The sequence below is a fragment of the Moesziomyces antarcticus genome (genome assembly GCF_000747765.1).
Source record: "Moesziomyces antarcticus DNA, scaffold: scaffold_v10014, strain JCM 10317, whole genome shotgun sequence".
Lineage (NCBI taxonomy): Eukaryota > Fungi > Basidiomycota > Ustilaginomycetes > Ustilaginales > Ustilaginaceae > Moesziomyces > Moesziomyces antarcticus.
This window is the reverse complement of record NW_014638996.1, coordinates 1-23,203: the sequence shown is the minus strand read 5'-3', so window position 1 is coordinate 23,203 and position 23,203 is coordinate 1. Positions and strand designations below refer to the sequence as shown.

The 23,203-nt window shown below is 59.9% G+C and overlaps 11 protein-coding genes across 11 annotated transcripts; 7 read left to right on the top strand and 4 right to left on the bottom strand.

Annotated features, from left to right (window-relative positions):
* Positions 1-308: 308 nt before the first annotated feature.
* PAN0_014d4822 (choline transport protein) lies at positions 309-1,868 on the top strand (the record flags this gene model as incomplete). Its single annotated transcript, XM_014799528.1, has 1 exon — positions 309-1,868. One exon carries the CDS (start codon positions 309-311, stop codon positions 1,866-1,868), a length of 1,560 nt encoding a protein of 519 aa, XP_014655014.1.
* A 733-nt stretch (positions 1,869-2,601) lies between these two features.
* PAN0_014d4821 (uncharacterized protein) lies at positions 2,602-3,151 on the top strand (the record flags this gene model as incomplete). Its single annotated transcript, XM_014799527.1, has 2 exons — positions 2,602-2,898; positions 3,017-3,151. 2 exons carry the CDS (start codon positions 2,602-2,604, stop codon positions 3,149-3,151), a joined length of 432 nt encoding a protein of 143 aa, XP_014655013.1.
* A 353-nt stretch (positions 3,152-3,504) lies between these two features.
* Positions 3,505-6,521, bottom strand: PAN0_014c4820 (uncharacterized protein; the record flags this gene model as incomplete). Its single annotated transcript, XM_014799526.1, has 2 exons — positions 3,505-6,324; positions 6,429-6,521. The coding sequence occupies 2 exons, from the start codon at positions 6,519-6,521 to the stop codon at positions 3,505-3,507; spliced, it is 2,913 nt and encodes a 970-aa protein (XP_014655012.1).
* A 739-nt stretch (positions 6,522-7,260) lies between these two features.
* Positions 7,261-8,595, top strand: PAN0_014d4819 (uncharacterized protein; the record flags this gene model as incomplete). The annotated part of the gene is made up of 1 exon (XM_014799525.1): positions 7,261-8,595. The coding sequence occupies one exon, from the start codon at positions 7,261-7,263 to the stop codon at positions 8,593-8,595; it is 1,335 nt and encodes a 444-aa protein (XP_014655011.1).
* A 347-nt stretch (positions 8,596-8,942) lies between these two features.
* PAN0_014c4818 (mitochondrial tricarboxylate transporter) lies at positions 8,943-10,031 on the bottom strand (the record flags this gene model as incomplete). The annotated part of the gene is made up of 1 exon (XM_014799524.1): positions 8,943-10,031. The coding sequence occupies one exon, from the start codon at positions 10,029-10,031 to the stop codon at positions 8,943-8,945; it is 1,089 nt and encodes a 362-aa protein (XP_014655010.1).
* A 1,342-nt stretch (positions 10,032-11,373) lies between these two features.
* On the top strand, positions 11,374-13,059 carry PAN0_014d4817 (quinate permease; the record flags this gene model as incomplete). The annotated part of the gene is made up of 1 exon (XM_014799523.1): positions 11,374-13,059. The coding sequence occupies one exon, from the start codon at positions 11,374-11,376 to the stop codon at positions 13,057-13,059; it is 1,686 nt and encodes a 561-aa protein (XP_014655009.1).
* Positions 13,060-13,239: 180 nt separating this feature from the next.
* On the top strand, positions 13,240-14,240 carry PAN0_014d4816 (uncharacterized protein; the record flags this gene model as incomplete). The annotated part of the gene is made up of 3 exons (XM_014799522.1): positions 13,240-13,720; positions 13,771-13,793; positions 13,872-14,240. The coding sequence occupies 3 exons, from the start codon at positions 13,240-13,242 to the stop codon at positions 14,238-14,240; spliced, it is 873 nt and encodes a 290-aa protein (XP_014655008.1).
* Positions 14,241-14,307: 67 nt separating this feature from the next.
* Positions 14,308-17,152, top strand: PAN0_014d4815 (uncharacterized protein; the record flags this gene model as incomplete). The annotated part of the gene is made up of 6 exons (XM_014799521.1): positions 14,308-14,720; positions 15,007-15,099; positions 15,324-15,418; positions 15,553-15,629; positions 15,842-16,029; positions 16,138-17,152. The coding sequence occupies 6 exons, from the start codon at positions 14,308-14,310 to the stop codon at positions 17,150-17,152; spliced, it is 1,881 nt and encodes a 626-aa protein (XP_014655007.1).
* Positions 17,153-17,587: 435 nt separating this feature from the next.
* PAN0_014c4814 (enoyl-CoA hydratase) lies at positions 17,588-18,604 on the bottom strand (the record flags this gene model as incomplete). Its single annotated transcript, XM_014799520.1, has 1 exon — positions 17,588-18,604. The coding sequence occupies one exon, from the start codon at positions 18,602-18,604 to the stop codon at positions 17,588-17,590; it is 1,017 nt and encodes a 338-aa protein (XP_014655006.1).
* Positions 18,605-19,033: 429 nt separating this feature from the next.
* On the bottom strand, positions 19,034-21,526 carry PAN0_014c4813 (uncharacterized protein; the record flags this gene model as incomplete). The annotated part of the gene is made up of 3 exons (XM_014799519.1): positions 19,034-19,135; positions 19,252-19,381; positions 19,689-21,526. 3 exons carry the CDS (start codon positions 21,524-21,526, stop codon positions 19,034-19,036), a joined length of 2,070 nt encoding a protein of 689 aa, XP_014655005.1.
* A 1,312-nt stretch (positions 21,527-22,838) lies between these two features.
* On the top strand, positions 22,839-23,108 carry PAN0_014d4812 (uncharacterized protein; the record flags this gene model as incomplete). Its single annotated transcript, XM_014799518.1, has 2 exons — positions 22,839-22,942; positions 23,013-23,108. Coding segments are annotated over 2 exons (200 nt in total), but the record flags the coding sequence as incomplete, so codon positions are not given.
* Positions 23,109-23,203: the final 95 nt, after the last annotated feature.

The window sequence follows — 23,203 nt, the reverse complement described above, 5'->3', positions numbered from 1 at the left end:
GCGCATTCATCGCCAGCCAATCTCCGCTCCGCTGCGCAGGCAAGTCGCGCTCTGCCTCTCCATATGCACCTCCTCCACCGTTGCCGCGTCGCTATCATTTCCGCCCCGGCCTACATCACCCTCGCGCCGCTCCTTGAGCAGCTTCGAGGCCCTCGCAAGTATATATCCACGGCAACGTCGCCACCAGTATCGCCGTCCCCCCTCGTACCACCCTGCCCGCATCTACCGCGCCTCCACCTCGCCCGCTCTCCGCAGTCCCTCCTAGAGCCCCCCGCCCTCACACCCACCTCCTCGGAACGGACGCCATCATGTCAGACACCTCGGATAAAAAGCCGCAAGAGGCCCACAACCACTCCACCGACGTGGTCAGCTACGGCGAGCACGAGTACGATGGCAAGAGCGAGCCGCTCATCCGACAGTTCGGCCTGCTGCCTCTTCTCGGCGTCGGCCTGCTCGGCGCCGGGTACTGGGCTGGTCAGATCGTCACCATGACCACCGTGCTCGGTGTGGGCGGTCCACCCGGTCTCTTCTGGGGCACCTTCCTCTGTGCATTCTGCATCCTCTGCATCGCCCTCTCGCTCGCAGAGCTCGCCTCGGCCTACCCAACCGCCGGTGGCGTTCTCGACTGGGCCTACGAATCCTCCTCCAAGTCGAGCCGCAAATTTGTCGCATGGACCACCGCATGGCTCAACACGTTTGCCTGGATCGTCACCGCCACCACATGGGCTTCGCTCGTAGCCCAACAGGTGCTCGCACTGGCTGTGCTTTACCATCCGGACTTTGTCATCAAGCAGTGGCACACCTGGCTGCTTCTGCAGGTCGTGCTCATCATCGGTCTGCTCGTCAATGTCTTTGCCGTCAAGATCATGCCTGCCCTCGACAAGGTCGGTCTCGTCACCTTCTTCCTCGGCTGCTTTGTGCTCAGCATCACCGTCGCTGCCAGCGCACCCACCCACCAATCCGCCAAGTTCGTCTTTGTCGACATTATCAATGCGACAGGATGGAAGTCCAACGGTCTCGCCTGGTGCATTGGTCAGGTGGCTACCTCGGGCGCTTTTATTCTCATCGACTCGCCCAGTCATCTCTCCGAGGAGACGATCGAGCCCGAAAAGAACGTGCCCAAGGCCATGGTCTACTCGGTGCTCATCGGCACCGTCACGGGTCTCTTTGTCACGCTCTGCTTTATGTTTTCGATCGTCGACATTGACGGCGTCCTCGGTAGCGCTACCGGCGTGCCTTATATCCAGATCATCAAGAACGCCACGCGATCCAACGGTGCCACTGTGGTGCTTTCGCTCTTTATGATCATTCTCTCGCTCTACGGTGCTGTGACCTCGGTCACTGTTGCCAGTCGAGTCGCCTGGGCGTTTGCACGAGACGGTGGTCTGGTGGCACCTTCTTTCTTCTCGAGGATGTCCAGTTCGCTGCATGTGCCCGTACCCGCGCTCATCCTGTGCGTCTTTGTCTCGAGCTGCATCGGCGTCATCTACCTCGGCAGCATCACCGCCTTCAACTCGTTCCTCTCGGCACTCACCATCCTCTTCTTTGCTTGCTACGCCATGGTCATCGGCGCATTCATGCTCAACAACCGCTACATCGAACGCAGCGGTCCCTACCGCCTCTCTTCCACCGTCGGATGGGCGGTCAACGCCATCGCCATGGTTTACATGCTCGTGTTCGGCGTGTTCTTCTGCTTCCCAACCGTCTACCCGCCCGAGGCAAACACGATGAACTGGTCCAGCGTCATCCTCGTCGGCGTTTTCCTTATCTCCTCGGTCGGCTACGTCACGTGGGGAAGGAACAGCTACGCCGGTCCCAGCGGCGCCGTCCTTGCCCAGCGCATTGGCAAAGGCTCAGCAGCAGCTTAGCCCGTCACACCCTCCAATTCTGTACTTTTAGCAACGTCAATATCCGGTCAAGTGTCATCGTCACCGTTAATTGTTGCGCACGTGTGCATGACGGCCATAAGGAGCAGAATGAATCTGTGAATGAGCCAACGTGGATTGCAGCACGATGCTGGGTGGGGACCCTCGACCCATGCAGCCCCACAAAGTTCATCGACGCTGGCCGTGAGCTTATTGGAATGCAGCTCGAGAGCGAGGCCGAACAGAGACGGATACTTGCGCCTGATTGTCTCGAAAGTTCTTCTCGCCTGCATGCGTCTCCCCACCAGCAATGTCCCGTTCTTCGCGCTGCGCAGATAAGCTCCAACGGCTACCGACAAGCTCGGGCGAGACGCTGTCGATACTGATGAGATTAGGCGCTGTCAGTCGCCACTTTCGCACGCATCTTCATCCGACGGCTGTTGCGTTCTTCATGTCGGTTGCTGCGCAGGAGATTCTTTGTTCTCGAACTCTGTTCATGCCGCACCTGACGCAGTTCTCTTTCATCTCTTTGACCGAGCGGGTCCCACTCTTGCTGGCCAACTCAGCGTTCATTCATATAAGAAAGTCTCTCGTCTTGTCGTCCTTCTACTTTCCACATCCTGCTTCACCCCGTCGAGCCAGACCCCTTTTCAGCCGGCTTAGCAGCAATCCTACAAATACAAGGTCTGGAATCGGTGGACGCACTGCTCTCTTCTTCCACTGACCTTGCCAATCCATGCTGGCTGTGGTACGTCGACATCGCAGCAGTGCTGACGTGCCTATTCCTCTTCGTCTCGGCCATCCACGTCAACACATGGGGCGCTTCAACTCTGCCCTGGGCCTTTTTGGTCTCGGTGCTCTTCTCGTCTGTCTCGGCAGGGTATCGGGGACATCAATTCAGCCTCTCGTCGACACGACAGCAGGCACGACCGCCACCACTGCTCTAGACAGTCCGATCGCGAAGAGCGTAACGCCATACGTTCCGGACGGCGCTATGCTGTTCTTTGGAGGCGCCACAGCCATCGGGATCATCGTAAGCCTCACTTGCAGAGAGCCCAGTGTTGTCGCTATTCCGTATCAGAGGGCTATCTGTAGCGCTTCCTCCGCCACGCTCTTTCTCGCTGGAACTACCGCGATCCTTGTGGGTCCAGCCAAGGACGGATGAGAATCCTTCGACCGGACCGCCTATCCAGCTACCCGTCCCTTCGACGACCTGTGGCGCCGAATCGGGCTCTCGGCAACGGACGCTTCGAGGACCGCGCAAGCAGGCCAACCGACGCCAATGACCGCTTCACAAAGCAAGATTTTGTGTCCGCTCGTTCTCCTCCGCCAAAAAGTCTTCATTGCAGTCAGCCCCTCGCCAATGTCATTGTTCAACATCGATGGCTTTGTCTGTTCCCGCTATTCTGCCCTTCTTCCCAGTAGCGCCAAAGCTGGTTGCATCTCGTGCCACGCTGTGTGAGGTCCTCGAAGCGACCGTGCTATCCACCCCCCGACCTCCTTTCCCATCATGACTCTCGTACACCCTCACATCAATGTTCACTTCACTTCTACCCGCTCATAGTGCATGCATCACGTCCATGCGGGCAGCTTTGACATCGCCCGATTCACTACGATGGCGTGTAGGCGGCGAACCGGCTCATATTGCGTGCGAACTAGGGTAAGAAGGATCATAGTCGCGCAGGAATCCGAATAGGATGTCCGAGTTGGTGGCCGCGTCAGAGTTGCCTGCAAACAGGCCGTCATGGCCCGTGGCGCCCGCCGCCTCGAACTGGTCAAACGAGGCAAGGATGCTCTCAAAGTCAATCTCGTACGGTGGAGTGACGCCGAACGTCGAGGGCTGTGCCCGGGCGCTGCTCGTGCGTCCCAGCATGCCTGTTGCTCCCGAGGGCGAATCGACTACTGTGCCCGTGTTCTGTGCCGAGCTGTGGGTGACATCCATCCCACCACCACTTCCAAGTAGAGCTCCTCCGGCTTCGTGACCGTTGCGACCGTTGGAAGCCCCATTACCAGCGCCGGAAAGGTGCATTGGCGGACTGTCTCCTTGTCCGACGGGTGATAGGCCACCTTCTTCATCGGCGGCGTTGAGAAGGTCGAGGATGCCAGCCCGCTCGGCCATGTTGCGAATGACGCTCTTTGCCTTGACGACGCCCGGGTTGGGATCCTGATTCTCTTCAAAGTCCTGCAGACACTGACGCAGCGCCTTGAGCTCGTACCTGCGGCTCGACGCGGCCACATCCGCCGCATCTCCCGACCCTGCCGTCGGCGCGCGTTGCTGCAGCTGTGCCGCCAATCGAACATGGATCCCCGCCGCACAAAAGTTGATGTACGAGATGAGCTGCGGTGCGCCCTTCATGCTGACCGTCTGGCGGTAGAGATTCATGAGGCTCGAGATGCTCGAGGCCGCATCGACGCACGCCTTCCAGGCGGATCGACCAGTCGCCGGATCGTCGCTGCGCAGATGACCATGCGGGAGAAACGGCCGATTGAGCAGGATGGTGAGCGCATGGTAGAGAGCATGGAGCGAGATGAGGTTGGGTGGACGCGTGCGCGAGCGTGGCATGGCGCCTGTGCGGCCCAGACTGGGAGAGATCGAGTCGATGCGCAAGTTGACGGGCAGAGCCGAGCGCCACGAGGCAAGCTCTGCACGCATGCCAATCAGGCGCTCGGTTTGCACACGCTCGGGGCGCGTGCCACTATCGATTGAGTAGAAGAGGTGGATGATCTTCTCCATGATCACCGTGAGGCGGCAAAGCTCGGCAAAGGTGGATACGCTGTAGATGGGTCCGGTATAGCCTGCCGGCGAAGCTGCCGCGGTTCGAGCAGCATCCCGAGTCTCTGCGACATCGTCACTCGGCCGGTGGTACGCTACGGGCGTCCAGAACTCGGTCTCCTCGAAGTGGTCGTAGAATTCGATGGGGACGTAGAGGTTGCGTCTCTCGATCGAAGCTTGGCGGCCCTGGTAGAGCGAGTGGATCTTGTCGATCACATAGGCAGCCCATACGACGCGTCTGCGAAGCTCGAGCTCTTCGAGGGTCATGGTGCCCGACGTGACGAGCTCGATGCTGTCCTCGTTCATGCCGAGGTCGATCGCCATGCGAAAGGCAAGACCGGAATGGAGCCAGGCGGCACTCTCGCTTCCGCGAGCGTAGTGGGTGCAAGCAAGGAGGAGGAGCGCCTGTACGGTGGTGATGCGGCTCTTGATGAGCGCCTCGGGCAGGAGCTGCTGCACGCGCTCGAGGAATTGGAGGCCGGCCGTGGAAGGGTCGTTGACGTCGGAGCGCACCTGATCGATGCGATCCGAAAACTTGGCGGCGCCAAAAAGGATGGCGTGGAAGAGAAGTTTTGAAAAGTACTTGGCCTTGGCCGGGGGAGCGGCCATGTCGCGCATGAAGAGCGGGCGATAAGTGACGAGGTAGGCGTGATGCTGACGATTCCAGTGCAGATTGAGCAGATGGAGAGCGAGCTCTGGCTCGACACCGTCAAAGTCGAGTTTGCCCGAGACGACGTTCATGACCTCCTGCTGCCGTTCGTGGGCGGCAAGCGTGGTGAGGCGATCCTTGAGGAGGGCAGGGTTGATCTGGACATGGCAGCCGCGGTTGTCGGCGGAGTTGAAGTCGGCGGCCAGTGGAGTGCTGCGGGCTGGCTCGGGAGCCAGCTGCGAATCGGATGGATGGTGATCGCGGGCCGACTGTTCTGGAGCGCTGAAGGAGGCGCTGGTGGGACCATGGTAGCGCGATTCGCCACGGTTGTTGACGCGCAGGTTGGACATGACCGCGCGTGTAGCATGGTTGTGTGGTCGAGGAGGCTGAGACGCTGGACGCGCCTGTGGCTGGATGCTGCGGTCGTGGGCGGTGTGAGGGCCTGCGCTCTTGCTGAGATCTGCGATGATGGTGGCGACCGCCGAGGATGTGGGTGACGTCGGCGAGGGCGACAAGGAGGCGGATGAGCGTGCGCGCGAGCCATGCGGGGAGCTGATTGTGGAACCGTGATCATCTCTCACGGATGGGGTGTGCCTAGAGGGCGTGGCAACAGGTTCCGAGCCGCGGATGTTCCCGGCGCCGCCGACGCTACGATGGGTCCGGCTATGCGAAGCATGCTGGGAATGCGGCTCTGCGTTGGCGTCGGCGGTGCTGATTCTAGCTCTTCCGGGATTATGCTCGGTCTGGACGTTGTCGGCGGAGGATGGTTGCGTTTGAGCAAGGCTGCTGGGGCTGACCAAGGCGGAAGCGCTGCTGGAACGACGAGGCTGATGCGGAGAGGATGTGGAGGGATTGCGCGAGGGCTCGTTGTGGATGCTGGCTATGCGCTCTTCCAGCTGACGGATACGATCGTGTGCCTCGTGCAATGCGGGGGAATCCGCACGCGAGCGGCGTGGAGAGCGCGGATGGAAGCGGCAGGTGTCGGCACAATCATGCTGCTGACACTTGTCACAAGGCCGTTCACCATTGCAGCGGATCTACGAGGAGATGTGGCAAGTCGTACAGAGGAGGAGAAGGACAATGAGCTTGCTTGTACAATGGACTCGGGGCAGGAAGGACAAAGACGAAGCTCAAGACGTACCTTGCGGCGACGGCAGAAGTCGCAAGCGGTCGAGACGGCCGGCTGGCGGCGGTGGGTGGTGCGGGTCTCGTCGGCCCTTCTGGTAGCTGGCATGGCGGTGCGCACGAGGCACGACGCCTACGTAGCGCCGACACGTGAGCCTAGCGTCAGGCACGATTACGGAGTGATGCGGATTCGACAAGAGATGGTGGAAGGCGGACGAGGTCCAACGACGCCCGACTCGGCCGCTCTGAGCGTGGGCGGAGCACGGAGCGGAGGGCGGGGCGGGGCGGAAGGATGGGGAAAGGAAGGAAGGAGGAGGGTGGAGAAATGGAGTATGGCACGGAGGACCGGATGAAAGGCCGGCTAAACAAACGGAGCACAGTGGAGCCGAGGCGATTGGCCGAGCGGTCCGGCAATTTGACCGAGCGACGGAGTGACGGAGCGACGGAGCAAAGGCAGAGACGGAGCGGACGGAGCACAAAACGCCGCCGGGGTTCATTTGTGCCGACTGACGGAGCGAAAGGGCGTCCACTTTAGCCAGAGGCTGACGCTGTGGAGAGCCTTCGTGTCCTCCCTCCTCCTACGAGACTTTGCCCTGCATCGTCATCCCCGCCAGCCGCGCCACCATCAGGCTTTAGCGGACATCACCCACCGTCGCAACCACCTCCGGGGCCAGCGTCGGATGCTTCCATCTTCGGACCCCGTGCCGGCGGCGAGCCATTGCCGGCATCGACCGCTGGCGGGTGGCACATCCGTTCTGATGTATATATGATGCCGCCGCTCATACTTGGGCTAGTCTTGGCCTCTCTTCGCTACCCCACCGATTCCAGCACTTCAGAGACTCGACATCATGCTTCTTCAACCTTCTCCCTCCAGGCACATCGACGGTTTCCGGCACGTCGAGCCCAAGATCCTCTCTTCGGCGCCGTCCACCTCGGTGGCTCCAGCCGCACTCGAGAAGAATGTCGCCTTCTCGTCCAAGAGCCAGCCGACCTACTTTGAGCGTCGCTCCATCCGCACCGTGATCATGCGCGCCGGCACCTCCAAGGGCCTCTTCATCAAGGCGAGCGAGCTGCCTGCCTCGCGCGCAGCCTGGCAGCACATTCTCCCCGCCGTCATGGGCTCGCCCGATCCGTTCGGCCGCCAGCTCAACGGCCTCGGCGGCGGCTCGTCCACCACCTCCAAGATCGCCGTCGTCTCCCGAAGCGCCGCTCCCGAGGTGGCTGACGTCGACTATCTCTTCGTCCAGTGCCCCATCGAGGGCGATACGCTCGACTTTACCGGCAACTGCGGCAACATCCTCTCCGGCGTCGCCCCCTTTGCTGTCGAGGAGGGTCTCATCCCAGCCAGCGTCCTTGCTCCTCTGCGCGCCTTTGCTCAGGCTCAGGGCGCCTCTCGCGAAGAAAAGGTGGCGCTCACTCTGCGCTGCCTCAACAACGGCCAGCTCATCCGCTCCACCTTTGCCATGCGCGCGGGTAAGCCAGTTGAGTTCGGCGACGTAGTCATTGATGGCGTTGCCGGCACCGGCTCGCCCATCCAGCTCGACTTCCTCGACCCGGCTGGCAGCATGTGCAAGTCGCTCTGCCCCACGAGCAACCCAGTGGACCAGCTTCACGTCGAGGGCGAAGATCTGCCCATCGAGGTGTCGTGCGTGGACGCAGCCAACCCTTTCGTCTTTGTGCACATCAGCGACATTGACGAATCGCTCCGCGGCGATGAGCCCGCAGATGTGCTCCACCAGCACTCGCCCCGCATCGAACGCATCCGTCAGGCCGCCGCCGTGCTCATGGGTCTTGCACCCGACACGGCCACCGCCGCGCGCACAAAGGGCACCCCCAAGATCTGCCTAGTGGCCGACCCTCTTGCCGGGTCCGATGCTCATCTCCACTCGCGCTCCTACTCCATGGGCCGTCCTCACCCTGCCCTCCAGCTCTCGGGCGGCGTGTGTCTCGCTGCAGCCTGCTCCATCCCGGGCTCCATCCCCAACCGCATCCTCCTCAAGAACACCAGGATGATGCCCCAGAAGCTCAAGTTCTCGCACGCCTGCGGCGCCATCGAGGCCACAGCCGACGTCGAAATCGACCCGAGCAGCCCCGTGGGCGTCCACGTCAGGAGCACCTCGCTATTCCGCACCGCCCGCAGACTCGCCTCCGCAGAGGCATACTATCTCGCCCCAACCCAGTAGATTCTCGTCCTTGTCCCATTAGCACTCAGATTCGCTTCGCTTTCTCAATGTATACCACCTTGTCTCTCCTTCTTTTTGGCCACTTTGCCCGTGTGCGTGTCTGATGTATGTGGCTGCCGCCAGCCCCTGTTAAGCTGCGATGAATTTTGTTGAGGCTCTGTCGATGAGACATGTGACAGAATAGTCTGACCGAAGTAAGCTATCTTTCGAGCTGCTCTGCTCTCGGCTCATCTTTGCAGATTGCAATTCGAGAGCTTCGTCTCACGTTCAAAGCACCACAAAGCAGCAGAAGTACTACGTCTAAGTCTATGATTGCAAGCGCTACTCGTACACAGCAAGATGTTCGATCAGAGAGGCTGCTCGGGGTTGAGCCAGCCAATGACAGTCTCGTAGGCGGTGAAGGCGATGCCGCCGCTGAAGATGAGGCGGGTGAGGCGGGGCGTTGTTCCCTTCCAGAGGCTCTTGACACCCTCGTTACGCACAACGCCCATGCCGCACGCAAGGATCGAGGGTCGCTTGGCCACACTGCCCGCAGCTGCCGACGGCGACTGCTGCATGCGCGTCTTGACCACATCGAACGGCATGGTGAGATAGACCGTGATGAGTCCTGCGCCCGCTCCTGCCGCAAATGTCGCCGCCGTCGACTTGGCGTAGCCCGCCTTGGCCTGCATCGACTTGAGCACCGAGTACGACGTCAGGCGCACCGCCGAGTTGGCACCCTGACGCAGCATCGTAGCACCTAGACCACGGTAAAGTCCAGCGATACCCTCGGCCCCGACGATCTTGCGCACGGCGTCCACGCCACCGCTGTACTTGCGCAGATGCTTGGGCTGAAGCGAGTCTTGGATCATGCGTGTCTTGATTGCTTCGGACGGTGTCACTGCCAGCAGCGCCTCGGCCGAACCAGCCAGGAAGCCAGCAACGATAGATCGACCCATGCCCAGCTTCTCCTTGCCTGCTCCTTGCGATGCGGTCTTGGGACGCAGCAGGTTCTGAATCGTGTCGTAGGTGAGGAAGCGCACGCCAGCCTTGGCCGAGTTGCCCGTCACCATGGCGCCTGCACCGCGGAAGAAGCCGGTGACTCCGTGCGCTCGCCAGGTGTCGCGCACGATCTGCATGGCTGATGCACCGGCCTTGGGCATTGTCGGCGCAGAGGGCGCCACCGCCGCCGCTTGCGAGGCCATGTTGAGCTTGTGCGCTGGCAGCGCACCGTACGAGATGAAGCGCACCGAGCCTGCCGTGCCTTTGACCTTCGCTTGAGCATCAGCGAGCGAAGACGAGGCCTGGCTGCTGCTCGCCGCATTCGATGCGAGCTGAGCCTGCGTCTTTACGAACTCGGTCGGGTATGTGAGGAAGCCCTCGACGGCACCAGCGAACGTACCGGCCATGAGCGAATGCATGGCGGTGGGTCTGGAGCGCTTGTCGGATGATGACATGATTGCTGGTGTGTGCTGCGCAGATCTTCTCTGTATCGAATGTGTCTAGCAACGTGGGTAAAGCAAGTCGATACGCCTGATGGGTGTGAGTATGGAAGGTGCTGAGTTTGACGATCCGGCGGCTCGACTCCGCTTTGCGACTGCCTTTAATATGCTTTGTTGCGCAGATGCGAGGCAGGCTCAGAGATGGGTCCTTCTCCGCATCGCTGCAAGTTCTCCGGCTGGTTTGTATGGAGGACACTGCCGTCTTGGTCTGCGGTGGCCAGCGGAGTCCTATCCGTGAACCAATACGGAGGTCAAGTCGCCGACGGTTCCGCAAGCAACTCGGCAAACGGTCTTGAGGTGGTGGAGGCTGCGTGTGGGAGATCCGGAAGGCCGAAAGCCATGCTTGTGACCAATACCACCCCTCTCCGGACCGTTCGTGGCTGGCTTGCTGCTATCGTAAATCCGCGACGTCCGTCAGGGAGCGACAACCTTGAGCATAGGGAGCGAAAGAGTGTCTTGCGCTGCGGAAGCAAGATCGCAGGATGGTGTATTCGGGTCACGGACGGAGACGGAGCTACAAGGGGCTGACGGAGCGACGGAGCGACGGAGTGACGGAACTACCAAGGCCGGACTGACGGAGGACAGCTCCGTTGTTCCGTCTCTGCTGGGCTTCCGGTGCGACATTTTTTTCGCTCTCTTTGACGTTGGCCACTCGCCATGTGGGGCTCCGCGGGAAAACCTCAGCCCCGCTTCAACGGCGGTCTCGGTGGGGCACTTGGACGCAGGACAACAGTCAGGGACGTCCCGCGTGTGCTCGTGTGCTCGTGTGCTCGTGGTTTGGACACATCAGGAACGCGCGTTTGCAAGCTCGCAAGAGGCAGCCGGCAGTCAAGGAGAAGGGGAGCGAAGGCAAGCGACAATGTAGACCCGGAGCACGCTTCGTACAGTCCAGCCATGTTGCGCTTGTGGCAAGCCGGTGTACCTGACTGCCTCCATCCCTCTTGCCTCCTGCCTCTTTCGTCTCCTCCATTCGTCGTGTTCCTGCAGCCCCACTAGCTCCCTCCATGCCGGCAAGAAGAACGGAGCTTTGCAGCATACGGTAGCATCCATGCGGTAGCTAGCATCCCCTTCCGACGGACCCTGCGCTCCGCTGCAACTTTGCCAACTGTGCGCCCGACGTCTCCGGCCTTCCCCATTCGCGGACTGCTTTCGTATAAGACCTTGATGGTCTTTCTGTCTCGCTCTTTTGTGGGGCCCCTCTTCTCATCAAACCAAAGCCATCCGAGCTAACACTCCAGCGCTCCAAGCTACTCCCCTCTCTGCTGCGCCGCATCTATCCCCTACATCGATCGACACGATGCAAGAAGGTCAAAGCAAGCGATGGGTGCCCTCCAAGCTGCGTCACATCCATGAGGTGCCGTCGCAGTCGATGAACTGGCGCCTGCTGCTCGCAGTGCTCACCATGGGCCTGCTCGGTGCCAGTCGAGGCATGGACGAAGGTGTCATCTCCGGTTCCATCGGCACTCCGGCCTTCGAACATGCCTTCAACGTCAAGAAGAAGTCCACCAAGGAGTCCAACATCGTGGCCATGGTCCAGCTCCTCTCCACACTCGGTGCCCTGGTCGGCTACGCCGTCTCGGACAAGTTCGGCCGTGTCATGGCGGGTCGCCTGAGCTGCATCCTCATCATCATCGGCAGCGCCATGTGGGTGGGCAGCGCCGAACGCATCGCTCTGCTCTACGTCGCCCGCATGGTGACGGGTGTCGGTGTGGGAATCTCCTCCGTCTGCTCGCCGGTCTTCCTCGTCGAAACGGCTCCGCGCCAGATCCGAGGCCTCTGCACGTCGGTCTACAGTGCTTCCATCTACCTCGGCGCCATGCTCGGCTACGCCGTCAACCTGGGAGCTTCGCGCACCCAGAACAGGCGCAACAACATCATCTGGCAGATCGTGCTCATCCTTCCCATGCTCTGGCACACGATGCTCCTGATCGGCACCCTCTTCATCCACGAGTCGCCCAGATGGCTGCTCGACCACGGCCACGTCGAGAAGGCGCACCGCTCGCTCCGATTCTACCGCAACCTCGACGAAGACCACCCGGCCATGATCGAGGAGACCAACCTCATGCGCACCTCGATCGCCGAAGAGCACTCGCGCCACACCCAACGCCAGGAGGCGCTTCCAGCCAACTCGCTCATGAGGAGCAGCAACACGCTGCTCAAGCTCAACGCCGTCTTCACCAGCCGCAAGAACATGCTCAAGGTCGGACTCGGCGTCATGATCCAGGTGCTCGTCCAGTGGGGTGGTCCCGGTGCGATTGCTACGTATGCCAACCGCATCATGACGCTCGTAGGCGCCTCGGACAAGAACGGCTACGTCATGTCGGTCGGCTTCGGTGCCACCAAGCTCGGCTGCGGTATCCTCTCGGCCTTCTTCCTGGTCGATCTGCTTGGCCGCCGCAAGACGCTGCTGTGCGGTGTGCTGATCCAGGGTCTCTCGATGCTCTACGTTGCCATCTTCCTCGGTCTGTACGTGCAGGGCAACCACACCAAGGGCGAAAAGACGGCGGGCGAGGCTGCGCTCGCCGCCATCTTCCTGTCCGGAGCCAGTTTCTCGGCCGGTGGCAACCTGGCGCAGTACCTCGTGGGCACCGAGATCTTTGAGGTGCACGTGCGAAGTATCGCGACGTCGATCGTCATGGCCATGCACTATCTGCTTCAGTTCTCGGCGACCAGGGCGCTGCAGCCCATGCTCAACTCGGCCATGGGTGGAGCGGGCACGTTTGCCTTGTACGCTGCCGTCTCGCTGGTGCTCGCTCTTCCCTTCTACGCGATCTTCCTGCCCGAGACCGCAGGCCTGCCGCTCGAGGAGATCGACCAGGTGTTCGAACGTCCCGTCTGGCAGATGGCACGTGCCGCACGAGCCAAGCCCCACGTCGACGAAGACGCCATCTTCGACGTCCAGTCCTCCTCCTCGTCGTCGACGGGCGATGACGAGAAGAAGGTCGATCTGCATTCCAACGTCCAGGTCCGCACCAGCCCCTAGAACCGCCCCCTTGTATTCTACTGTATGTCTTTCGGTGCCCCATGTCATGCGTTCTGCTTTGCAATGCAACTTTCGAATCTAAATGTTGTAACCAGGAGAAACAGTCAATGATGCACCGACTGTGGGCGCCGACGGTGGAAGGATCCTTTGAGCCTGTGCGACTGCGCATCGACCCTCGCGATGCAAAGTTCATCTCACCGCGTGGAACGGTGGGCTTGGGCGCGCTTCATGATCGTTTCCGAGCTTAATGGGTCGGAACGAAGGTTCGGGCGCATACACTGCCCGTACTTGAAAGGGCCCGCATCCGTGAACCCACCTATGGATGCCGAGCCTTTTGGGTGGGTCCCGGCTGCAGCCGGCTCAGATTGCGCTGCCCACATGTCGCCGAAAGAGGCGCTGGTGCACAGCGTAGATGCCAACAAGCTCGCTTTCCCATGCCGTGCAGTTGAACCGCCGCGCTCGAACTCTGTTTTCCCTTCTCGTTGCATGGGAGTGCGCAGTCTGCGTTCGGTGGGGCCTGCACTCGATTCTCGAATCGACACCTGCGCAGGATCCACTTCTTACAACGCCCCTCGTCGGTGGGTTCGGTCCAAGTGGCTCGATTCTGGCTACCGCAGACCGCCGGAATCGATCTCGTTTCATTCACCCGCCCATCGTGCGGGTTCGCCCATTTTGCGTCCTGGGAGAGCGGCTGTAGCACGGCGGTAACAGCCGTGCTCACTACATCGCTCTCAGTGTGTCTCGCACACAGCATGCTCGCGTTCAGTTCCTAGCATATCGCTGCTTGTCACAATTGCTGCGCGGCCCCGCAGCTCCGTGCTCCCACACCATCGACGTTCGAAGGTCCGGCATTGCGCCAACTTCCGACATTGACTTCGTTACGCTCGTCCGGCTGCCACAGCCGCCTGTCCTTCTTGCCGATTCAGAGCTCAACGATCGACACGGCCTGCATCGCTACCACAGCCGCCTTTTCATTTGACACCGTCACTCTACTCCGTCGACAACACGAGGCAAACGACACTGGTCTCCTCTTTTCGAGCGGCAACCCGGAACCGCAGCCGCCGTCGGCGCGCCAACCTGCATCGACCGAGAGCGGCTTCCTGGCGCTGGCGAGGCTCCTCAGTCCTTGTCTCCACGAGCGGATGCACGCTGTTCTCGCAGGCTCTGATCAGAGCATATAAGCGTCGAGTCTCGGCCAGCTCCTGTTCTTGCCGTCGCCAATCATCTCTCTCATCATCTGCTCCCATCATGCGTCTTTTCCTCTCTATCACTCTTCTCGCCATCACGGCTGGTTTGCTTGCGCAGGCGTCGAGCTTGGCCGATTTGGCAGCCAGGCATGGCTACCTCTGGGATGGCGTGACCTTTCCGACCCCCATCCCTCCTCAAATCCCCTACAACAATACAACGGCGCTGGACGTGGCCAAATGTCTGGCAGGCACGGGCCAGTACCGCATCGACATCGAAGACCAAATGGTCATTGTCATGTACCTGGAAGAGTCGCAAGAGGTCACCGTCATCAACTGTGTTTTTCTCACTGGTGCCGGTGTCTTTTACCAGCATCGTGATGACCTTGCCACACTGCCCACTGCACCTCACGAGCCGAGCATCCAGGGAGTCACGTTTGGCCTCAACATCGACCCGAACGCGGTGATCCATCCTACGTGTGCGCCGTCGGATCTTTCAGCCGGGGCCCCTAGCAACCAATCAAATCAAGATGGTGACTAGCGGCCCCGGTCCCTTTGGTCACGCCGCGAGGCACACCGGCCTGGAGGTCAGTGCAGGTCTATCCCGTCCGTTGTGCCGTGTACTATGCCCGTTTCTACGTTCACCACCGGTGCAGCAAATTCGGCACAGGGGGAAGCGCCAAGCCTTACAGGATGATTGTCTCACCATCGAGTACACTGAGCGAAACGTGTTGCCATTGAAGGACGCATTCGTTCTGTGCAGTGCTCAACCCCAGCACGCCCTGTCAGCGACACGAATCTCGCACCGTGGTCCGGTGCCCGTAGAGAGTCGTCGATGGTCGGCCATCAAAGCTCCGTGATCACCATCTCAACCATGCAACCCTAAGCTTGCACTCAGCGGCCCCCCCCCCCCCCCATCATTTGCGCACTAATCATGCATGTGCTCGCATCGCTATGTCTCAGCGCATGCCTTGAGTGGACGTGTCTGGCGGCTCATTGTAGAGCCCTTAGTCTTTGCATACGCCATCTTCTTGGTCTCCTCTATGTCTGCTCACACGCTTAGTCTCTTCACCGTTCAAGGCTGCGGCCAGCCTTGGCGTCCACGCTTGGTAATGGATTTTGGGCTGCCCGGATGATCGCATCGGCCGTCACTCCGCTCGCACAGACCCAATTTTGTCGACATGCCAACAAAACATAGCTTTCTTTGTCTTCAGCATGGATTGCTCCACCCTTCTTTGCGATGATCCACCCAGCCAGGGCTTGCTCGTCGTTCCTAGATACTGAACATCGGCGCATGACTCTGCCCAAGCCAAGCCGATCCAGGTCGGCAGAGATCAAACATTGGCTACGCGCGCTTTATCCGCCTACCAGACGGCTTTGGATCGAGTGAACATTGTGGATGTGGCACGGTGACTGTGTTGGCGATGTTGGTGTATGGTTGGGAGACGCTGCCTTTGCATCTGAGCTGACCGTGCTGAGCAAGCGCTCGTCGGCCAAGTCGATCAATCGGCACTCGGCACCAGATTGCCGACGCCATGACGCCGTGCACAGGCGAGCGGCCCGGCCCCTGCTCGCTGCCGCTGTGACCGTTGTGGTAGCGATGTGCCAGCTGCGCAAGCAGCACGCTCGTCTGTCCCCACGCTTCTACAGCTGCGGTCTTTTCCTCGCTCATGGATGTGGTGCCTCGGCCTGTGTTCTCAACGCTGTATCCGCGGTCAAAGCCATCTGAACGGAAGCGATTGCCGCCGGTGCAGCCTCACGGACATGGCCGCGATGCTGCTCCTGGGTCGCACCGGCCCTTGAAGGCTAAGGCTATGCTCGGCTCGGGTCGGGTGGATGTCGGATTCGGATTGTGCCGGCGGTGGGTTCGGCTAAATTGATTTCGGGCAATCAGGCACGGATCAGCCGAGGCGGTCAACGCCGGCGGTCGAGCAGCACTCGCCTCCTCCAACTTCAGCACCACCACCACATGCCTAGCCATGACGGCGCTTTCTGCACTCACATCCTTGCTCTGGCACGTCGGACAAGCGGCACTCACTGTCTCTCCATACATCATCGTCGTCGGGCTCACCAGGACGCCTAGGAACGCCGTCTACATCACTCCCGAGACGCTGGTGCTCATAGCCGTCTCTTGTGCGCTTGAATACCGAGACGATGCATCCCGCCGTCTGTTCGCTTGGGGGCAGCTGGGTGCGAGTCTGCACCTCGTAGGCATGGCTGTGGCATCGGCCATGGCATTCCGCATCCGCGCTCGCGTCAGCATGCCCAAGACTCAGGCCATCCCAGTTCGAACCTCTGCCGACAACGTCAGCACCGAGGATGACGCGCCTCCTCCTGCCAACAATCGCATCTCCCAACAGCTCAACAAGAACAGCATGGTCTGCATTCTGTGCTATCTCGGCGGCATTCTGATCTATAACTCTACCGTCGCTCTCTTTGGTTGGCTTGGCATGCGCTTGTTCGGGACTCCGAAACCCTTAAGTGCCATCTGGCTCGAACACTGGTCTGTCTCCGTAGCAGCGCTCCAGATCGTCGCCTTGTGGCCACAGTATGAGCTCATGATTCAGATCAACAAGGCGAAAGCAAGCTTGCCGCATCCAGACCTCCCGCTGCCAGAGGGTCTCAGTCAGGACGAGCAAAGCAGAAGATTTGAAGCGCCAAAAATGCTCTGGGCTTTCCTGGTGGCATTTCAGGGTGGAACGGCGATCATGTTCCCCAGCTTGTTGATGCAGGGGATCGAGGCCAAAGGGCGTGACGATCCGCTGGTGGTCACGACCACGATAGCAGCCTTTCATATGATCGTACTTCTAGGGTTCGTCGCAAGGCTCAAGATCCTGCCGCCGGGACGGCTCATTACGTTCGAGGAAGCACAAGCGGCCGACCAAGAGGCTGGCATCAGGCTCGGATAACGACACCACTTCCGGCTTAATCGATCATACTTTAACAGCCTCACACTGTCGATCTGCGCATCTGTTTGTGCTTCATCGCATGTCGGTTGATGAACACAGGGCGGCATGAGTCGTCAAAGGACGCATGTCACAGAATCGCCAAGACCCCAAGCGCGCGGTGCTGGGTCGTGGAGGGCACGCAGCAGACGAAACGCAGAAGAGAGACCAATTTCGGACGTCCTATTCCTAGCCCTAACTCTATGGCTCATGTCAGAGCCAGATCAGATCGTGGCCATGGAAGTCGGCTGCAAACCTTCTTGACTCGACGTTGACAAATGGCGGGTGTGTACACGAGGGCCAGCCAATCGCTTGTGAGTTGCAAGCAGCAGAGTCGTCGTGACTCCAGCTTGTATCGTCGGCATGACGCAGCAGCAGTCTCTCTGCAGTCAAGAACGACTAGTCAGTCTTGCTGGCCTTTGTGCTTGCAGCAGACCTGGCCGAGCCCGGCGAAAAGTCAAAGAAGGAACCATTCGCCAGAGGCTGCAGATAGTGATCGAAGTCCTCCAGAGACTGCGGCTGCTCTTCCTTGATCATGCGCGTATACTTCTTCATCGCTTCGTGCGTCTCTGCCACCAAAGCAGCACCTCCAAACCAGCCCTGCTCGCGCAACAAGCCTTCGGAAAGTGTCATCGAGCCGCCTACGTGGATCGAGTCCTTGATGGCTTGAATCGCATACGGGCTGCGTCTGGCGAGATGCTTGGCCACCCCGACGGCCGTGTCGAGCAAGTCTTCGGCTCGACTCACTCGATTGACCAAGCCGAGCTCCAGCGCCTCGGAAGAGGTGAGCGTCTTCCCTTCCAGGCACAATTCCAGCGCTTTAGCCGTGCCCAGGGTTCGCGAGAAGAATTGCGTTCCGCCGCCTCCCGGGATGAGGCCGATCAAGCTCTCCACTTGGCCCATGACGGGTCTATCTGTGTCAATCAGGATCCGGTAATCGCAAGCAAGCGCAAACTCGCATCCGCCACCAAAGCATAGACCGTTGATGGCGGCGACGAATACTTGCGGCTTGCTGCGGAAGAGATTGCAGACTTCCTTGTAGAGATTGAGATCGGCGATACCAGCGAACAGCGTCTTTCGAGTGAGATACCTGAGTCCGAGTGACGCGATCAGGCTCTCGAGACGCAAAGCCGCTCGCAGAAGAAATGGGGGGGCCGGCATCCACGATGGCACCGAAAGTCCAAAGTCGATGATCTCGTCCACGCTGTAGTGAGTTACGAAGATGTCCTGCACTCCTCCTGTCAAGATCACCGCACGTGTGGTCTTGATGTCGAGTGGAGCAATGATCCCGTTCAGCTCGTCGAAGCATTGCCTGTCGAGGAAGTTGTAAGGCTCATTGACGAGACGGATGATGAGGATGTCATCTTGAGGTCGCCTCGTCTGGAGGTGTGGCGTCGCTTGTACCCAATCCGCCATGTTGTGCTCGGTCTCCGGTCGACTTTCGTGTTCGTCTTGTTGCACAATGGACAAACTTGATGGGGTTCGGTCTGCCCCCGCCGTTCTTCAAAGCTCATCTTATATACCCTCCGGCCGCTCGACTTGTTCGTCTGGGACGCGCAGCTACATGACGCACACCCCGAGCCGAGGAACATGGCAGCCTCCACCCGCGAAAGCGGCTCCCTCTGTCGGTGGCATCGTCGATGCTAGCATCAATTGGCGAGGAACAAGCTGACGGAGCTCGGCGGCCACCTCGGTTAGCGCTCATTTAAATATTTAACGTCATTCTTTGAAACCGGCTTTTCCTCTGCACATATTTCCGATAATTGACGTGAACGAGGACAAATCTACCTGCGCGGGAAGTGTCGTGGCCGAAGAGCGGATTCTCCACAGATGACCGGGATCTTTTTAGGCTCGAGGGTCCAGTCGACCTCGGTTCAGCCCAGGAGCGTCGATGCGGAAGCCTTGATCTGGTCGCACCCGTGTGGTGACCGGACCTTCCCTGGTAGACTGGAGTGTGGACTAGCAGGAGGTGACGGGCCCAGCAGAGACATGGCAAAGGTCTGAGACTTTGATGAACAAGCTAGTGCCGGATAGGATCCAATCGACACAGCAAAGGCGCACACGGAGGAACCACCGGCCCTGGCACCAGGCTGGCGAGCCCACGTAACTTTACATTTGACATTTGAACGCCAGCGGAAGCCGAGAACGCTTGCTGAACGCGCCGTCGCGGCAAGTGGCGCGGGCTTGTTCACGCTGCAATCATCAAAGCGCATCGCACCGCTTCCGCGCATACCGCAAAGAGCATTTCGCATGTCGTTGCCAGAGCCAGTGCATGTCTAGTCACAAAATCCTGGAGCTGCCTTTGCCTTCGTCTCCAATGCTTGAGTGACTGCTTCAGTCTGCAGCCAGTGGAACATATTCGGGACGCTCCCTCACCCTGTCCCTTGTCAGCAAATCTGCAGAAAGGCGAAACGCGATGCTGACCAAAACAGCGAGGAGTATGGTGTAGGCAAGACTCTTCGTGCTCGAGTTCATGATCCACGGCCGTCTGCTAACGTACCGTGGACGCTTCAGGTCCCATTGAAAGAGCGATTCCGCCTGCATGGCTGCGAGATCACCGGGATCGTGTCCTGTGTAGTGTCGGATCGTTGTCTTGACGAAGTCTGCACACTGACTGCCTTTCATGCTTGCAACACAAAGGCTGGCTGGGCCCGACGGATTCGCAAGGATCCAGCCTCCGAAAGAGCGGCTACGCTGAGATGAGGTGGCAGGTGCCATGGTCGAGGTCTTGACCGGATGCAGAATCAGGGGCATGATGCACGCATCCGCACGCGACTGCCACTGCGCGTAGATCCGTTCCGCAATCGTCGATGCGTAATAGTACGATGCGTCCTTGAGCACCTGCTCCTGCTGTTTGGACAATGACGCACGTGCCGGGTTGATCAGATTGTCCATCTTAGCTGGCGTGGCTTGGTACCTGAAAGCTACCGGATGCGGGTAGTGGACGAGCTTGAAGCGGGTCTCGCACTGCGACTTCTCGTTCGAAGCAGAAGGCGGCACCGATCGGAAGGCGAGACTGGGTGCCATGGCCTCGCAGAAGAACGACTCGCCTTCGTTTGCAGACATGTCTTCCAACGCCAGGACTGCGCGTCGACTGAGCCACATGTTGGTGCCCACAGAGGCAGCGCGTTGCGTAGACTGCATAGAAGCGAAGCCTTGAACGTCATACTCCCAGTACCAGCCGGAGTCTTGGGGATTGCGGACGGGGGACAGCACAATCACGTCAGCGCTCTTGTTGATGCATTTCGCTCGCCCAGCAAGCTCAGACCCGTGCGATTCGCTGGAGTGTCCTCGCACTGGCCACCGGGTGTATGTCTGCGCGCTGGCTCGGAAGGCGTAGCTGCGCATCGACTCCAACATGCGATCGTACGTGTGGGTGAAGCGCGTGTCAATCTCCCAGTTGATCAGGCTCTCGTACTCAGGATGTTCCACCGCAAATCGTTGTAGCGGTAGCAGGCAACCGCGATACGAGTCGGCGCCTCGGATTCCCGGCCGAAAGTCGCCACCGAGGGGATAGCGCAGCAACATCTCTTGCTCGTGCCACAAGGTGACCAGAGGCCAAAATTCGATTGGCACGCTGCCTCTGAGGATCCGCTTGCGGCCCCCATTGCTGAACATGGATGCGGACACCGCCGCATCCTTGACTTCAAGCAGGATGTGTACGTCGACTTCAAACTCGAGCTTGCTCGAACGCAACTCCCACACGAGCGCGCGAAGATGAACGATGGCGTCGTGCGACCAGTTGAAATCCTGATAACAACGAACGACAAAGGCCACGCGTGGCCTCTGTACGCCCATAAATGGTTCAGCATCAGCTGTCGCTGAAGGTCTGGCTTGCATCGCATCGCATCGAGACAGCAGCGTTGCGTCGGTCCAGTCAACATGCGGATACGACTTTGGTTCATGCTCAGCCAGCAGATTTGCAAGCCAGATCAGGTCGCCTGTGATCGCAACACTCGATGGCAGGGCCAGCTGCTCCTGTGCACGTGTGATGTATGTATTGCCCCCGGTGCCGCCGTCGTACGGCTTAAAGCGCGAGTCGTAGTGAAAGCACAAGTCAGACGCAAGCCCAGCCCCGTCGGTCGACCCGATCGGAACCGCGTCCTTGAAGCTTGTGCTGTTGACCGCAGTAGCTCCTGGCAGGAAGCATGTCGTGTTGGAAGAGATTGGTCTAGCAGCCAAGTTGTCGAAGACAGCAAGGCTCGACTCGGGCAGGTACAGCGAATGCCAAGGGTAGATGCGCGCAAAGTGGATCGCCAGCGCAGAAACTACCGCTAGCGTCAGAGTCAGTGTCCAGCGTCCCACTATGTGCTTGCGAGAACGGCTTAACGCCAGCATGGCGATGCGACCGATGCTGCCGGTGGCGTTGACGGTCGAGGTCGTGAAACAAGATGAAGGAAGAAGGATCGTTCCGAACAGGAGTTCTCGCCGCAATTTCTCGAGATAACAGTCGGCCGCTTAGGGTTCCTCGCCCTATGGCGTGGTCCGCCGGCAGGGGCGACAAGACGCGTTCCGCGGCGGTGCGTGCCGCGGCGGCGGCGGACGCGTCCGTCCCGCCAAAATTGCGTCGGCGTCCGTGCCCGTTGGGTCCAACGGACAGGTCCAAGGACACTGGTCCAGTGCGGCGACAGATCCAAATTTTCCTTGGCTGGAGCGACGGACGGGGGGCTACAGACGCGTCCAAATTGGCAGGAAATTGGCTGGGCGGCGGACGGGATGTGGAGGACTGGAAAAGTGCCCAACAGACAGATCCAACTTTTTGCGCCTGGGCCCGGCCAGCTGGGGTTGGCCCGTTGCCGCCGCCACCTGCCCGCTGTCTGTTGCCCTGCTGGCTGCTGGCTGCTGGCTACCTGCTGTCTGCTGCCCTGCTGTCCGCTGCCCTGCTGTCCGTTGCCCGCCCTGCTGTCCGTCGCCTGCCCTGCTGTCCGTCGCCTGCCCTGCTGTCCGTCGCCTGCCCTGCTGTCCGTCGCCTGCCCTGCTATCCGTCGCCCGCCCTGCTATCCGTCGCCCGCCCTGCTGTCCGTCGCCTGCCCTGCTGCTGTCCGTTGCCCCGCTGTGCGTTGCCACGCTGGCCACTGTCTACTGGTCTGGCTGCAGTCTGCTGGCACGGCTGACCACTGACCAGCCGAGCAAGGCAAAATTTTTCACCGTCCATACTTGGCACACGCAAGCATCACATTCAGCACGCCTCTCACAATCAGCACGCCTATCTTCTCTTCCGCCCTGCACCATTCAACACAATCTGTGGCCTACCAGAGTAGGGTCCTAGCTGCCGTGCCCAGCGCAATGAGGCTAGCAATGCCTATCAGCGCTTTCACACACGCCAGCAACCGTTCCTGCACAGCGCTCCCACGCATGCCCATTGCTCAGACCACCGGAAGACCACGCACCCTCGGTTGCTGCACACCCACCACTGTCTGCCCTTGCCAACGTGCACGCACCACATGCACTTCTACTCTCTGCCGCACGCAACTGTTGCAATTCCTACCGCACTTGCATTGGATACCAAGCCTGTGTGCAGTCTGTGTGACCGCTGTTCTGCATTCTATATATTGACCTGGTACCGTCAAGCTCCATTGGCATACCCGCCAAGCTCTTACAATCCGCTGACTTATACTTTGCAGCCGCAACAATCAAAAGCATCCCCACCATGGCGCTCCTTTCCAAGCCGTCCAGCAATGACGGTGACCATCCAGGCAGCCAGCTGCCACTTGGCTCCCCTGTCTCACTCAGCCAGCTCTTTGCCGCTGCCAGGTACGTGATCCAGACCACCGTTCCGCCCCATTGTGCACTCAGTAGCGCTGACCTCCCTCTTTCTCTGCAGCAGTGACCCCGCGCAGGCTTCTGCAGACGCAGATGCAGACAGTGACTTTGATGCTGACGCTGCCATTGATCCTACAGCAGCCGCACAGCTGGAGCGGTTCTTAGGGTTAGGGTTAGGGTTAGGGTTAGGGTTAGGGTTAGGGTTAGGGTTAGGGTTAGGGTTAGGGTTAGGGTTAGGGTTAGGGTTAGGGT